This window comes from Acomys minous (genome assembly GCF_964271855.1).
Source record: "Acomys minous genome assembly, chromosome: 13".
Lineage (NCBI taxonomy): Eukaryota > Metazoa > Chordata > Mammalia > Rodentia > Muridae > Acomys > Acomys minous.
In genome coordinates, this window is record NC_140495.1 from 71790434 (window position 1) to 71806089 (window position 15656).

General features: G+C 47.2%; 1 protein-coding gene and 1 long non-coding RNA gene across 3 annotated transcripts in view; one reads left to right on the forward strand and one right to left on the reverse strand.

Annotated features, from left to right (window-relative positions):
• The first annotated feature begins 6394 nt into the window (after window positions 1–6394).
• The window catches only part of B3GAT2 (beta-1,3-glucuronyltransferase 2), a 69044-nt gene continuing 59782 nt past the window's right edge, over window positions 6395–15656 (forward strand). Inside the window, exon 1 of one of the 2 annotated variants that reach the window (XM_084754289.1) lies at window positions 6395–7987. In XM_084754289.1, the coding sequence (XP_084610415.1) occupies window positions 7394–7987 (594 nt within the window). In that variant the 5' untranslated portion in view covers window positions 6395–7393. The remainder of the gene's footprint in view (window positions 7988–15656) is intronic. The other variant, XM_084754288.1, reaches the window with a different exon arrangement.
• On the reverse strand, window positions 9597–11329 carry LOC311581755. The gene is made up of 3 exons (XR_014773884.1): window positions 11168–11329; window positions 10064–10177; window positions 9597–9860 (listed from the first exon to the last, which is right to left on the reverse strand). It is a non-coding gene; the product is annotated as an uncharacterized lncRNA (long non-coding RNA).

The window sequence follows — 15656 nt, forward strand, 5'->3', positions numbered from 1 at the left end:
ACCAGAGCAGATCAGGGAGGCTGCAGGCTGAGTAGGGTCTCTTCCGGCATCCAGGAAACTTGTCTCCTCTTAGGAACATCTTAATGGCCCTCAACCTCCTAGGCTGGCTCCAGTGCTTTTGTTCTTTTTAGGCTTCCACTCAGAGCACTAAATATGAGGAAGGAAGTCACAAAGGTCATCCAACGCTCTGGTTTTTGCAGACCTAAAGAAAGCCTTAGCAGTACACATCTTGGCCATTTACCTGAGGCTTTCTCTTTAGAACCTAGAATTCCTGGGCAAAAAGGTGGGGGCTATAAAAAGATTAGAGAGGAGTTACCACCTTCTAAAGGGCAAAGGACCCTTGATCTTAGCCAAAAGGCCAAAACGCAGTTTGGAAGGGCAAAGTAAATCCACAGTGACAATTCCAAAGACGGGACTTCACTTTGGGCCCTTGAATAAATGGCCGAATTTGTTGCTCTGTTCTCCTTTATCTCTACATGTCAGTCTATTTGTTTCTTCAAATCTTTACCCACAGGTTGTAATCTCACATTGCTTCTGCCCCTATGGTACTTTGCTAGGGTCACCACACCACAAACAACAGAAACGTGCTGCCTCACAGTCTGAGGCTAAAGCTGCAGTTCATGAGGTTGGCAGAGTCCTGGCCAAGTCCAAAGGCCCTGAAGTGTATCTGTCCGGTGCCTCTTTCCTGCAGCCTGGCAATCACTCAGAAGGCTTAGTCATCCTTATAGCTGGAGCTATAAGATAGAGCTCCAGTGTCCATATGCATTATCCTTATGCACATACCTCTGCGTCTAAGTGCCACAAGGACGCCAGGCATACTGGATTAGAGATCTAGCTACTCAGGTTCAGCCTTAACTAGTTACACCCACAATGGCCTGTTTCCAAGATCTCGTTCTGCAGGCCTGAAAGTTAGGATGTTAATGTATGAACTAAGAAGCAAGCTGGGGCTCAGTCTATAACACTACCATAGGCTTCTGCACAGAATACAAATTTAAAGGTTTTTTTTTTCATATAATCTGTTTTGTCCATGTTTCCCCCACCCAAACTACTCTCATATCCTACCCCATCCCTACTTACCCAATTTTATGTTCTTGCTTTAAAAAATATGAAAATCAAAACAAACAAACAAACAAACAAGAAAACCCAATAAGAAAAAAATGTCAAAACAAACAGAAAACCAACAGCAACACACACAAACAAAACATCATGGATTTGTTTTGTGTTGGCCAACTACTCCCAGCCATAGGGCCAGTCCTGGAGTGTGGTGGATATACCCAAATGACGCTCCATTGGGGAAAACTGATTTTCCCTCTTCCAGAAGGTATCGGTTACAAACAGCATCTTGGCTAGGGGTGGGGCTTTGTGTGCACTTCCTTTTCTCCACCCTGGGAGTTTGTGTGGCTTGAACTTGTGCAGTCTTGTGTGCACTGTCACAGTCTCTGTGAGTTCATGTGTATCAGTCCTGTTGGGTCTGGGAAGCACTGTGTCCTTGGAATCAACGATCACCTTTAGCTCTTACATTTTTTTTTCTGCATCCTCTTCCAGATGGATCCCTGAGCGTTAGGGAGTGGAGTTATCAAAGACATCGCAGTTAGGACTTAGTGCAAAAGCAGAGGAAGAGTTGGTAGAAGAGTGCAGGAGCCGGTGGATAGGGAGGAGTGCAGTGAAGTGTTGTCTTCAGGACACGGCACATCTGCTGAACTCAGGAATTCACAGCAGCTGCCCTTACCTGCCCAAGATACACACAAAATCAAGGAGGTCAAAGTTCCAGCATGAATAGTGGGAGAGTCTCATGAGCCCCGACTCCTAACTGAGCAATTATTGACAGCTAATGGTAGCTGGGGAGAGAGAGTCCTTTTTTGGGGGGGAGGATGGAGTTGAGGTCACTGGTTTGTCGTCCATGCTCCAGTGGACAACCTCATACCCATGAGCATGAGACATGGGGAGATATTATTTTCTGATGGTTATCAATAAAACTGGTGGCATCTCTGAAATTCGGGGTTAGAATTACTTGGCACAACTCTTTCACATAGCTGTGCCTGATGTTTGAACAAAAAGCACTGCATGTGAGTGCCAGTTAACTCGGTGCCAACGTTCTCATATTAGATCATCACTCACACACGAATTAGTTCTGGGTCTCTCTAACTGATTTGCATAACCACATTATCATCACTTAGATACTTAAGAATACTTAATTGTATAAGATTTTTTCCCCTTGATCTCTTGCTTGACTAAGAATACCAAGGCTGTCCCCCACTTGAAGGTTGATTTAGTCACACTAGCAAAACCCCAGGCTCAAAATGTCAAAAGGGATCAGTTCAGCACGGTGGGCTAATCGTGCTGCAATCTGTGTGCTGCAGGAGCCGTAGTTGCAGATTCCTCATCACACCAAAGGCAAATGTTTGCTCATTATATGTGCTTTTTGTTAACTCCCCAGATGGGATTCCCCCCACCACCACCTTTGTGTATTTGAGAACAAGTGAATGCAGAGATGCCAGCAATCCAAGGCTTCATTAGCACAGGAGAGGCAACACTCACTTTGCTACACAAATAATTAGAGAGATTAAATGAAAATAAACACTGAGAGGATGTGCAGAGGCTCTGAAGTTGGGTGATTATTTTAATTACTCTAGCGACTTCCACCAACCTTCATTATCAGCCACAGATCAAATTTCAATTGTTTTATGTAAGAATATCACTGAGTCTGAGCTACGTGGGAAGGCACAGTCGCTACCCATGAGCCTGGCCTTTTCCTTAAGCTCCTATCAATAGTGGTTTCCATCCCAGCACCTAATATATTCCACAAAATTTAAATATGATACATTCCTATACTAGAAAGTATTCAAGTTTCGGTTCTTCTGATGGACTTCTTGATAACTTTCTATCTTCACTCAGATTTGATTATGAATGATGTGGGGCTGCATTTTATGTCACTGAGTGTAAACCAACATGGCACATTCAGCCATTTGAAATAAATGTCACTTGGAACCATGCCATCTGTATTGCACATGCTTTATTTGGGGTAAACCAAGGTCTCCTTTCCACATCCAATTTAGGAAGACACAATGCCACTGGAAATCCCTTCCCTACATGTGGGGCCAGCTATAGCCAGTCTTGCTCAGAAGATACCGTTCATTTTATACTTGTGACAATTATGATTCACAGAGATTTCCCAGGTAATGCCAGTCCTTCTGGAAACTTACTTTGTGCCCAGTTTTATCTTCTCCCTTGGGGATTGTCTAACTTACCCCGCCCCCTCTTAATCCTTTCAAAATCCCATGGAGTATATGATATATCACAACCCCATTTTCCAGATGAGAAACTGAGCCTGAGTGGAGGGGACAACGAGTTGGGAAGGAGTATCAAGATGGAAGGAAATGAACAAAAACCAAGTATAACGACATGAGGAAACACATCACTTTGTATATGTATCACTGTCTTTTCTGTTGCTATGATAAAATGCCATGACCAAAAGAGACTTATGGAAGAGTTTATTGGGGCTTATATTTCCAGAGATTGTGTTTGGGGAGCAGCAGGGGCGCGTTTCAGGATCAGGAAGCCAAGCGCTCACACTTAAACAACTAGCCAAACAGAGAACTCAAACTAGACCTTTCCTCTTGAAATCCAACCCCTCCCCCCACCAGGACACACCTGCTTCAGCAAGGCCACACCCCCTAAGCCTTCCCCAACAGTTCCACCAACTGGGAAGCAACTGGAGTGTTTACATACATGGACTTAGAAGAGGCTTTCTCACTAAAAACACCATAGTATGCTAACACCATAGCAAACAAACCCAAGTTTGTTTTTAAAAAAATTAAACAAACTTTCAGAGGCTCACTGACTCTCTCAATATATACAAGTAGAAAATGGTCTGACTGGAACCAAACCTAGGAACCAAGACCACCCCCCAGGGAGAAGATAAAACTGAGTACAAAGTAAGGGATGTGCTCAATAGTTTTCTGCCAACTTGACAAGCTAAAGTCGGTTGAGATGAGGGAACCTCAATTAAGAAAATGTCTCCATAAGCTTGGACTGCAGGCGAATCTGTAGGACATTTTCTTATGTAGTGATTGGTGGTGGGGAGGGTACAGCCCATTGTGGGTGGTGCCATCCCTGGGATCTATAAGAAAGCAGGCTGAACATGACAGGATGAGCAAGCTAGTAAGTGGCGCTCCTCCATGGACTCAGCATCAGCTCCTGCCTCCAGCCTCCAGCCCTGCTTGAGTTCCTGTCCTGACTTCCTCTAGTGATGAACAGCAATTTGGAGGTGAGGGCAAATAAACCATTCTATCCCTAGCTCGATTTTTTTTTTTTTTTTGGTTTTGCGAGACAGGGTCTCTCTGTGTAGCCTTGGCTGTCCTGGACTCTCTTTGTAGACCAGGCTGGCCTCGAACTCACAGCGATCCGCCTGCCTCTGCCTCCCAAGTGCTAGGATTAAAGGCATGCGCCACCATGCCTGGCCTTGCTCGCTTTTTTGATCATGGTGTTTCATCTCATCAGTAGTCACTCTAACTAGGACAAGGACAGTGGGAAAGGGTAGAGTGACCATCCTTGAATATGTCTTAGGTATTGTTTGATATCGGTGAATTCTATATGCTAGCTAACCTCTCAAGTTAGATTCCACGTTTGGTTGTCAAAGTGTCCTGCCTCTGACTAGGCCTGTCCCTGGGGAAAACACAATTCAGACCAGGTTTTATGGTGCAATGGGACTAACAAAGACATCCCTACTAACAGAGGTTACTTGGGCTTCCTCTGTGACTCGCTAATCACTGAGATTTACTCCCCCTACCACAGGCATCTTTCTTCAACCAAATTTAAAATATCCAACAGAAGAAAGTGAGCTCTGGTAGTAACTTAGGTAAGAGGAGGGGATTGGATGTATTCATGTGCTACCCTCTCGAACTTAAGAAAAGCTTGTGCTGGCTCCCCTCCCATCACTCTCCCTCAGGATGCTGGTGGGCACACCATGCCCTGAGGCAGAATAGCAGTGGGGAATCTAACGGAATTGTTTTTGGATTTTTGGACTCACCACTCTGCACAGTTTTGGGTCCGTGGGGAAGGTGGGGCTGAAGGCTAGGACTTAACTTGGATTGTGGGGGAAGGGAAACTTTCATTTTCAGCATCTAAGTATAAGGCCCCCTAGACCTTAACACAACTGACTCCATGGTGGAAGTACCATTCAGGCTGTAAAACTCACCATTGTAGACAGCGCCACCTGCCAAAACTAAGACCGAAGCCTAATCCATCAAAGTCCACATAGCCTGGGAAAGCCTCAAACCGTGCTGACCTTGCTTTTTAGTTTCTGTAGTTCTGCTCTGGCTAACTGTTCTTGTTAGCTGAAGTATGTCCACCCAGAAGCATGGGTTTTGTGCTTAAAAGCTCACCCTGAGAAAGGCTCAGTGCTATACTGGGGTCGGAAACACCCAGGGTAGTTGCCAGCCGGCTAAGACTTTCTGTTGCCTTAAACCCATGGCCGGAGCAGTCTTCTTTGGTGAATACCCCACAACATAAGAGGGTAGTTCTGAAAATTTACAGCGACCCAGTGCCAGACACTGGGCCCAAAGTGAAGAGTGGAGTATGTGCCCTAGTGCTCTGTTTGCTAGCCAGGAATGTAGTCAGAAGAATTGTCCTTGTGGAGAAAATAGGCTCGGAAATGATTTATCTGGTGGTCGTGGGGGGGGGGGGAGAAGCTTCCCCAAGACTCCCTGGGGTGCGCCTAGCAGCAATAAGGACAGACAGCCTGGGATTCCGCTTATAGATCCTCTACATATGAGAGTGCCTTCCTGGTACTGCCATGGCTCTGCTCGCAATCCTCTGACTAGCTTGATTTGATGGCATCATCTTACTTTTAAGAAGACCAGCAGACACCAGCAGACACCAGCAGCCAGGCTATGCTGACAAGGTGTGCAGTGAGGAGGAGGCAGGTTATTTCCAGGACACCCACTATGTTCTATTTCCTCTCGGTCAGTTACCACTGACCTCGGGAAATTCCTGTAAGTCTCCACTTTCTATTCCTCCATCCAGAAACTGAAGGTGACTCCACGTCCAAGGCCTCCTTGAAAGGATCCCAGGGAGGGTCACGAGGACAATTCCTGTGACTGCAAACTGAGAAGGCTCCAACATGAACAAAAAATAAGTTAAACATACTCGGCTGGAGTTTTCAGAATTTTTTTCTCCCAGAAATCCAACGGTGGCCAGGCAGTGCCAGTTCAAATTGATTCATTGGGACGGGCCACACACCTATATGTGGCACCCCTCCATCTCCGTGGGCTTCTATTGATTTCTGCCTTTCAAGAGAAAGTGGTTCTCATTGCTGAGGTTCTGTACACCAAACCCAAAAGCTGAGAGCCAGGGAAGAGACCGCCTTCCCCTATCCGCTTCTCTCCTCCCTCCCCCTCCCCCAATTTAGGTCTCCGGAGTTGTCCGCATGTGAAAAGGGTTCCTTTCGTGATCTCCAAAGACCCTGCAGCGTTTCAGAAAGCAGAGCCCTCTCTGTGATCTGAGAACAGCATCCCTACCGGCAGAGGTCTCGCTGCCCCTCAGGGACCACCTTCCCTCCGCCGCCTCTGGCCACGCGCAGCGCCTGGTGCTGGCTAGGGAGCACTGAGCTCAGACCCCGCAGAGAGCCGTGGCCCCGTCCGCCTCCGCCCCGCAGCCCCTCTCCGCCAGTAGCAGCGCTGCTATCTTCCCACAGGAGCACTAGGAGGACGCGGGAGTCTGCAGCGCCCCCGCCCCCTCGCTTTTTCTTTCTTTCCCTGCTTTGGGATCTTGCTGTCTGGAACCAGGAGAGGTTCCGAAGAGAGCGGGGCGAGCGCAGATTTCTGCCGCGGAGAGCGAACCATTCTGTGAGCGCAGCATCCTCGGTGTCCACCCGAGATCGCAGCTGCACCGGCCGACATGTGACAGAGGAAAGACCCCAGCATCATCCGTAGCCTCCTTCAACTGCGTCCCAGAGCGCTCGGCGAGGCCGGCAGCCGGAGCCTATTTGCCCGCAGCGGCGCGGGACGGGAGCGGCGAGGCATACCGGCTGGCGGGTTCCGGGCTCGCACTCCCGAAAGAACGCAGCGGGGACTGCCGCCTAGCCCGCACTCGGCACAACTCCGGGACAAGCAGAGCGCCGCTGGACCGCATCCAGATTCCCGCCGACTTCAACCAGAGTGACCCACACCCCCCAGCCGGTCCACCTGCACCCCCTGGAGTTCTAGCTCGCCCAGCATCTGCGCCAACCCTACGCGCCCAGGTTCCCGCAAAGCCCAGAGCTGAATGGGGAGCGCGCTTGCTGCTGCTCCCTGACAGCTGACTCCGCCGCTGTCCGAGCTACACACTGAAGTCCCCCACCCCGAAGCTAGTCCTTGCGGGGGGTTGGTGTTCGAGAAGCTGGGGAGTGCGCGCCATGAAGTCGGCGCTATGCAGCCGCTTTTTCATCCTTCTACCCTGGATCCTGATCGTCATCATCATGCTGGACGTGGACCCCCGCAGGCCGGCGCCCCAACTCACTTCACGCCCCTACTTCTCTCCCCACACAGTGGGCTGCGGGGGCTCCCGAGTCCCGATCCGACGGAGCAGCCCAGGCCGTGAAGCTGCGGAGAAGCGCAACGAGTCTCGGCCTCAGCCGCAGCCGGAGCCCCGGTTGCCCACCATCTATGCCATCACGCCCACCTACAGCCGCCCGGTGCAGAAAGCCGAGCTGACCCGCTTGGCCAACACGTTCCGCCAGGTGGCGCAGCTGCACTGGATCCTGGTGGAGGACCGGGCCACGCGCAGCGAGCTGGTGAGCAGCTTCCTAGCGCGGGCCGGGCTGCCTAACACGCACCTGCATGTGCCCACGCCGCGGCGCTACAAGCGGCCGTGGCTGCCCCGCGCCACCGAACAGCGCAACGCGGGCCTCGCCTGGCTGCGCCAGAGGCACCAGCACCAGAGCGCGCAGCCAGGAGTGCTCTTCTTCGCTGACGACGACAACACGTACAGTCTGGAGCTCTTCCAGGAGGTAGTGGCCCCGGCCCCTCTGGGGGACAGGGGCGGTGGGGCTCCCTTTGTGCTTCCTGTGCACTTTGGAGTTCTGGGCACTCCGCTCACGCATCCCGAACTCGGCGTGGAGCAGCTGCGGACTGGCAGTCCCCAGCTTCCTCCGCTGGCTGTTTTGGGTGAAGAAGTGTTGAGGAGTGGGGATGCGGGGGGGTGTTGGGTGGATTTCTTGCCGTGTCCGAGATTGGGCTCAGTAAATAGGACAGGTGATTTGCTCAACTGGGTGGAGCCCAAACCTAGTGCTGGGCTTGATTTTATGGGAGGCTGTATCAGTGCCCACAGGTGGCGACGCGTGTAGGAGAAAGGGGATACTAACAACTCAATTTAAGGACCAATCTCTTCGGTACAGCCAGCCCCCTGGTGAAATTGGTCCTTGGTGCAAACACTGGCGTGTACGAGGAAGAACCCACCTTCCTTTTTTGCCTAACACATTGGCAGACAAGTTAGAACTATTCTGCCAGATCTTTAAGGCTTTTTTTTTTTTTTAAACTGCCAGAGGCATCATCAGGATGGCCTGCCTGACCCCCTGAGTGCCGCCACGCCCCCTGATGCTGAAGTGGTCAGTGTTCCCTGCATGCAACAACAGGGGCAGTGCAGGCGGCCTTTCCTGAGGCTGCTCTGTGATAATTTTGTGATTCTGTAAAGGGTTGGTGCTTTTATCTTTTTTTTTTTTTTCCTTCCCAGCTCTTAGTTACAGCTGAATGCAATCTTGATTTCTTTGCCCCGTGGGACTGTAGCTCTCCACCTAAAATTCCCTGACATCCAGCCTCCTAAAGACTTCCCCCAACTCCTCCATTTCCACCCCTTCCCCGGGAAACTGGACGTTCAGAAAATAATGTGTTAGCAAGATGCTGAATTCATAGAGTAACTACGTGTCTAGAGATCAGATATCTTAACTGTCCCCCTCACCTCCGTGTTCACTTAATGTCAGTCTTTCTTTCTTTCTCTTCCTTCCTTCCTTTCCTTCTTACTTCTTTCTTTCTTTCCTTCCTTCCTTTCTTTGGGGCGGGGGAGGGGCGGGGGGGAGGGTTCGAGGCCGGGTTTCTCTGTTACACAGATCCCTGGCTGTCTTGGACTCACAGAGATCCACCTGCCTCTGCCTCGAGTGGCATGCGCCACCACACCCGGCCGTGTTTTGTTTCTTAGCTTCAGGACTGTGACTGTGCCCTTCCTGCTCAATTTTTGTTATGTGATTTTCAGAAGTCTGCTTAAAAGTTAGTTGCCACCTTCGTCTTTATGCTCTCCACAGATAAAAGAAGCAGTTATTGTCCTCTGATCTCTCACTCCATGGGACTTGCTTTTCATGTTTCCCCAGAGAAATAAGCTTGGTTTAGTGTTTAGCATGGCTTTTATTATACCCATGATTAGAGTTACCAAGTGATTGTTTTAAAATTGGGCTTTTATTTTTAAAGTTGAGTTGCTTCCTTGCTCTTTTCTCTAAAAAGGGGGTGGAGGGCTTGTGTTTTGAAGCAAAGACCTTTAACCCTAAATGCTTGGTCATTTTTAAAGCCAAGTCTTCGCGCCCCCCCCCCCAAATTCTGAAGTTGCCTTACCTATGATGTGTGATCTTGTTTAAGAAAAATAGTATGCATTGCTGTTAATTAACATTTGAGGGTGCTAAACTGGGAAGGGGAGAACTGCTTTTATCCTGGTGTTCAGTTTGTTGGCATGAGGTGGTGGCAGGGTAGAGAAGTTGGCACGTCCAGGCAGGGAAACAGTTCAGATACAGTCTTCCTTTGAGACTTCCCTGGCTGAAAGGAGGGCCTGTGTGAAGGGTATTACAGAGCAGAGGGAAGATCAGTGCATTTTTTCCCCCATTGGCCTGTGGAAGGGGGCTGGGGATAATAAGAGGAAGAAAAAAATTGTATCAGCAAAGAGAAAATCATTTTTTAAAAAGCAAGAGAAACTTTTAAGGCACTAATATCTCATACAATTGGAAATAGTGTACTTACTCAGAACAAGTATTTTCAAACCATGTGTAGCTTTCTATGGGGCAGGGGTGGGGGGTGGGGGGGTGAACACACAAAATACAAGGTACCTGTATTGTGGTTTCTCGGTGTAAGCCATGGGACACATTGTATCTTCTGGAGCTCTCTCAGAGCGCAGTGTACCGCAAGTGTCTTTCTCTGGCACTCCAGTTCCCTAGCTCCAGCTTAAAAAAAAAAACAAAAAAACAAAAAAACACAGATTAGGCTTTTCTTTGTTATTCATGTGTGTTACATATTTCATTTTCCTAATTGGATTCTTGACATGACACTCAATGAACTTGCTTAGCGGGCTTTATACATCCTCTTGTGTATTTTTCCTTTAAGCTCTTGGTTTTGTTGGTGGGGTGACTCTGCACACCTTCTGGAATTAATGCTTCTAGGTGGACTACAGTCTAGGCACTGTTCCCTTGGAGAAAAGAGAGAACCCCAAAACCTGCTCAACACTGTGGTTCCTGGGGAAAGCGGAAGGGAGGCTGCGGAGCTGAGGCCTGTGTCTCAGCCCTGTCTATTGACTACACGCACACATTTGTTTTAAAGTAATTTAGTATATGATATAAGAATATCTCAAGTCAGGCTTCATATTTTGTTCACAGAGCTTCTAATCTCCACAGTTGATTTAAAAAAAAAAAAAGACAAGATAAAAGGAGGAAAATGAACCAGGTACAAATTAGCTAAGTATTGGCTGCAAATGAAGGAAAGTAAAGGATGAAAGGCCTCCAAATTAAATTAAAGACGCAACAGGCAATCTGCATTCAATTATCCCTCCCAAGTAACTGGAATAGTGTGGGTTTTTCCCCCCCTCCTGTATGGCTAATTTTCAGCTTCCTTTTTCAACTGAGCCATGATGCCAGGGAAGGAATATTCACACTACAGGATCCTTTGTGAACAGCAAAATCCATCTGCAACTGAAGCTGAGTGTAAGTCGTAGCCTCGGAAGCTGTCTGCCCGAGGAGGAGGAAGTGGTAGGGTCTTAGCAAGTTTCCAGCACCAACCTCAGCCCTTCCAGTTCTCCCAGTGGGCATCAGTGGGTTTTGCACGGTGGATCTCTAGTAATCCCGCCTGCCTGTGTACATTGATTGAGCTTGCTAGGAAAGCTTATTTGCAAAGGACTTAGGCTGCTTTAATAAAAAGCCAAAAGTAAAGGTAAATGGGACCTTGTAGCTGGTCATATTTTCAATAGCGCTATCGACCACATGTCTCTTCTTCAAGGCTTTCCCAAGCTTAAAGTGATGGTTTTCAGCTGAAGGTAGTTTCACCTTTAGAAATCAATTGAATTGAAAGGTTAAACAAAACAAAAATAAAACAAAACAAAACAAAAAAGCAAAAAACTCAGACCTTAATGAGTTAAGACAGGAAGACAAAACCAACTAAGAGAGTCACATAATGAGACTACATGAGTCACTTAATGAGACTGCACAGAAGGCCTTCGCATAAAGCAGGGACTAAAGGGCAAAGGGACCCCTTGTTGGGGGTTCTTTCTGGGTGCTGTTCTGTTTCTGTGCTGGGCAGACAAACGATGGCATTTAATTCTGTGGTCTTGCTGCTTCTCTAAAACACGCCTGTGCTCTCCCTTCCACAGGCTGCTTGCTTGCTACCCTGAAAGACATGTGGGTTTACAGAGCTTGGCAGCCCCTCCCAAGAGCACCAAGAGCATCCTGAGAGGAGGCCTGATTTTTCTCTGTCTTTTACCCTGACCTAGTTGCCTAGCTTAGGGAAACTCTCCGTAAGGAAGCCTCGAAGCCTCTCATAGCTGTAGCCTAGAAGAAACTGCCAAGAGCACATACCCTTGTACAGTGTGTCTTCCCCTCTGAGACTATGGTAATGGGCCGTGGGACTGATGAAACATGACTTTAGATTTTTTCTTTCTTAGTGACTGTAAAACAGCAGCCAGTTTTCTGAATTTTAGATCTGTAGGTTTTTTTCTTTATGCTTCCTGGATGTGTATCACTTGAATTATGGTTCTTCTTTGATAGTTTTCCTCAGAGACCAGTGGTTTCTATTTGGATTTTGATGTTTTAATGGGCCAGAAATAACAATTTGGGTTTAAAAGACATTGCAGACCTGCCTCTTTCCATTGTGTTCTTCTATCTTTCTCCTCTCAGCCTACTTTTCACTGATGAATCCCTCATGAATAGGCATGAAGACATGCGGAGAGTATCATTTGGTGTGACGAATGTGTGTCTTCGAAATATTTAGGTTGTTTGCTGCATCTTGGAAACTGGAGTAGGTGGCTGCATTTTCCTCTGCCTGTTCCACTTGCCTCTAAATTACAAGCTGGTAAATTTTCTCCTGTGTGAACAGTAATAAAATAGTAATTGCTTTTAAGACATGCTGGAAAAGCAAAGAGAGCAAGAGCCGACGGTCTCATTTAACCACCGCAGGTGTTCAAGGCGTGCAGGCGCTTGTGTCACAGGGTCCAGCACTGCTGAGCCCCGGCCGTTGAAACCTTTCGGCCTCAAGGATATTTTGTGGGCCAGTAAGGAAGCACATTATTGTGTGTTTGATTCACGGAGCTACTGAAGCATGAAATTTAGGTTTTGTATGGTTCTCAGATGCTCCCCTAAAGCATAAGTATAAATGTTACAACCATCCGTAGAATGCTTTTCCAATTTGCAGAAGCAAAAACCATACTTTTTTTTTTCAGATGCGCTTGCTATTTTTTTGTACAGTTTTAAATAAAGGTCAAAAATATTCTCCAGGCCAGTGGTTCTCAACCTTCCCAATGCGGTGACCCTTTAATACAGTTCTTCATGATGTGGTGACCCCCAGCCATAAAATTATTTTTGTTGCTGTTTCATAAGGGTAGTTTTGCTACTGTTATGAACCATATGTAAAAAATCTATGTTTTCCCGTGCCCTTAGACAGCCCCTGTGAAAGGGTTGTTCCACCCCCAAAGGGGCTGCAACCCGCAGCTCGAGAACCGCTGCTGTAGGCCATTATGGAAAACCACAACCAACAAAATGCAAACTTGTGGAGCCCAGTCTCAACTGATACAGCTATATCCCAACTCCTCTACCTACGGCTCGGGGATCATTGCCGAAGAGGGAGGCAGAAAGACTGTGCAAGCCAGAGGAACCAAGAGTTTACTGTGAAATTGTGTCTCCTAGAAATGTCAGGAGGCACACCCGTGGTCGAAGAACAGCTTTTGAGAATCGATCTCTCTCCTTCTACCATGTGGGCACCAGGGATCAAAGTCTCGTCATCAGCTTTGACAACAAGCAGTGTTCGTCACTGAGCCATCTCACTGGCCCCATCCTTTGAGGCGTACTTATAGTAACTCAGGCTTACTGTGCCTGCTAAGACAGCTACCAGCACCTGCTACCTCTGTCTTTAGGTAGGGATGCAGTCTTTGGATGAGTAAAGGAGAGAACTTAAACTAATGAAATTCCACTATGGGTTAGTGGTTTCCACCAGGGCTTATAAACAGTATTCTCATTTTAAATAGAGCTACCCAACGTGACTTGAAAGGTCATATAGCTGGTAGATGCAGGGACAAGAACTTTTAACCAAAGTACCTGGCCTAGTCTGCACAACTGGCAACTCAGAAGCGCTGCATTAACAAGCACAGGTGTGTGAAACGTGACATGGAAGTTAAGTCCCCTGAGGTGCTGGCTGTCTCCGCTCTGCCTGGTCAACCATCCTTCTTACTGTATCAAACTCCTTAATTTTGTCTTTTGAACCATATGGATATGCAATATCACTCAGGCGAGGCAGGCATTTTACCCACGGGCTATGACTCCAGCCCCATTTTGCCCCTCTTTTTCACTGCTTACGTATTTTAATTAAAAAAAAAAAAGATTTATTTATGTATGAATGCTCTATCTACATGTACACCTGCATGCCAGAAGAGGGCACCAGATCTCAGTATAGCCATTTGTGAGCCAGCTGGGAATTGAACTCAGGACCTCTGAGCCATCTCTCCAGCTCCTGTTTCTTTCTTTCTTTCTTTCTTTCTTTCTTTCTTTCTTTCTTTCTTTCTTTCCTTCTTTCGAGAGGGTTTCACTTTGTAGACCAGGCTGGCCTCAAACTCACAAACAACCACCTGCCTCCACCTCCCTGAGTGCTGGGATTACAGACACTTGCCACCACGCCAGGCAACTCACATATTCTTTATAGTGACAGTGTTTATTATATTCTGCAATTTTAAAATATTATCTGTATTTAGTTTGTTATACTATATACGTTTGAATTTTCTCATGTTACTGAATTTTTGCATACTTTAGGCAATGGATCTCTAGCCTCACTACCTTTCCATTTGATCTTAGAATGATTTCATACTCTGCCTCACTGGCTCTAACTTGTAGACCATTTGATTTTGGAGATATTTTCAAGTCTGTTGAAAATTGCTAAGTTTGCATATAAACTATACCCCCAATTTTTAAAAAAAATTATGTGCTCCTGTGAATGGTTAGGAATCTCCAGAGCTGGGGAGATCACTCAGCCAGTAAACTGTTTGTCTTAGAAGCATGTAGACCTGTGTTTGATCCCCACAGTCTATGTTTAAAAAAAAGAATACTGGGTATGGGTGTGGTGTGCTTGTAATCCTAGATCCAGGGGATCACTGGCCACCCAGCCTAGCCTACTACTGAGCTTCAGGTGGTGTGAGATAGTGTCTTCAAAAACAACAGACAAGCAGAAAGCAAAATGCATGAGACCTGCCTATATATTACACACACACATACACACGCACGTACACGCACAGGTACACACATACAAACATGTATGAACAGAGAGGGGGCACAGCTGAGCAGTCATGAACATGAATGCATGTATACAGCACTCTGTGCACACACTTGAGCGCGTGCACACACACACACACACACACACACACACACACACACACACACACACTTTCTGTGGATAAACATTAAGGTGGGTACATACCAGCAACTTGATCTCCTGGCCTTCTGTCTTATCAGTATAGACACCACTGGATGCAAAGACTTTTCAGGGCATAGGGCTGGGTGATAATTGAATTGTTTTAAGTAGGGTAGTGGTTTCCTGCTGGGACAGGAGAGGAAGTGGGGCCTGAGCTGGATACATAGACGGCACATACCTGCGGCTGTCCCGTCTCTTGGAGGCACACAACTTTACTTGTAGTTACTTTCCATGCACAGCAGCATGCACCTGACGTGGCGTGCTAATGGCCAGCTTTTTCAGACCCACCTACTTTCTGGTACAATTGTCCATGTTTTTCTGGAATTAGGACTATCCCTGGACTAAAAGCAACATTAATAAATCACTAGTCTTGTATGCTTGGAGAGAGAGAGGGAGAGAGGGAGGGAGGGGGGAGGGAGGGAGAGAGGGGGGGGGAGGGAGAGAGCTCAGAACCTCAGAGATGGCTTTTCTGAAAGGAGACATGACATTCTCCATGAGTGTCAGATTGTTTGATCCTTCCCCACCAAAAAAAAACCAACTTAGTAGTTTTCTTTCTTTCTTTCTTTCTTTCTTTCTTTCTTTCTTTCTTTCTTTCTTTCTAAACATCAATCTCCTCCATTAATAGAATAAGAACTTTAAGTACTATGTCTAGTCCATTTGAGCTGAAAACTATTATCATCCCTAACTATAGGGACACATCCAGAGAACTGAGTTGGTCGCAGTTCTGTCGTTGTGTGAATGTCAGGGAGGGAGTTAACATAGGCC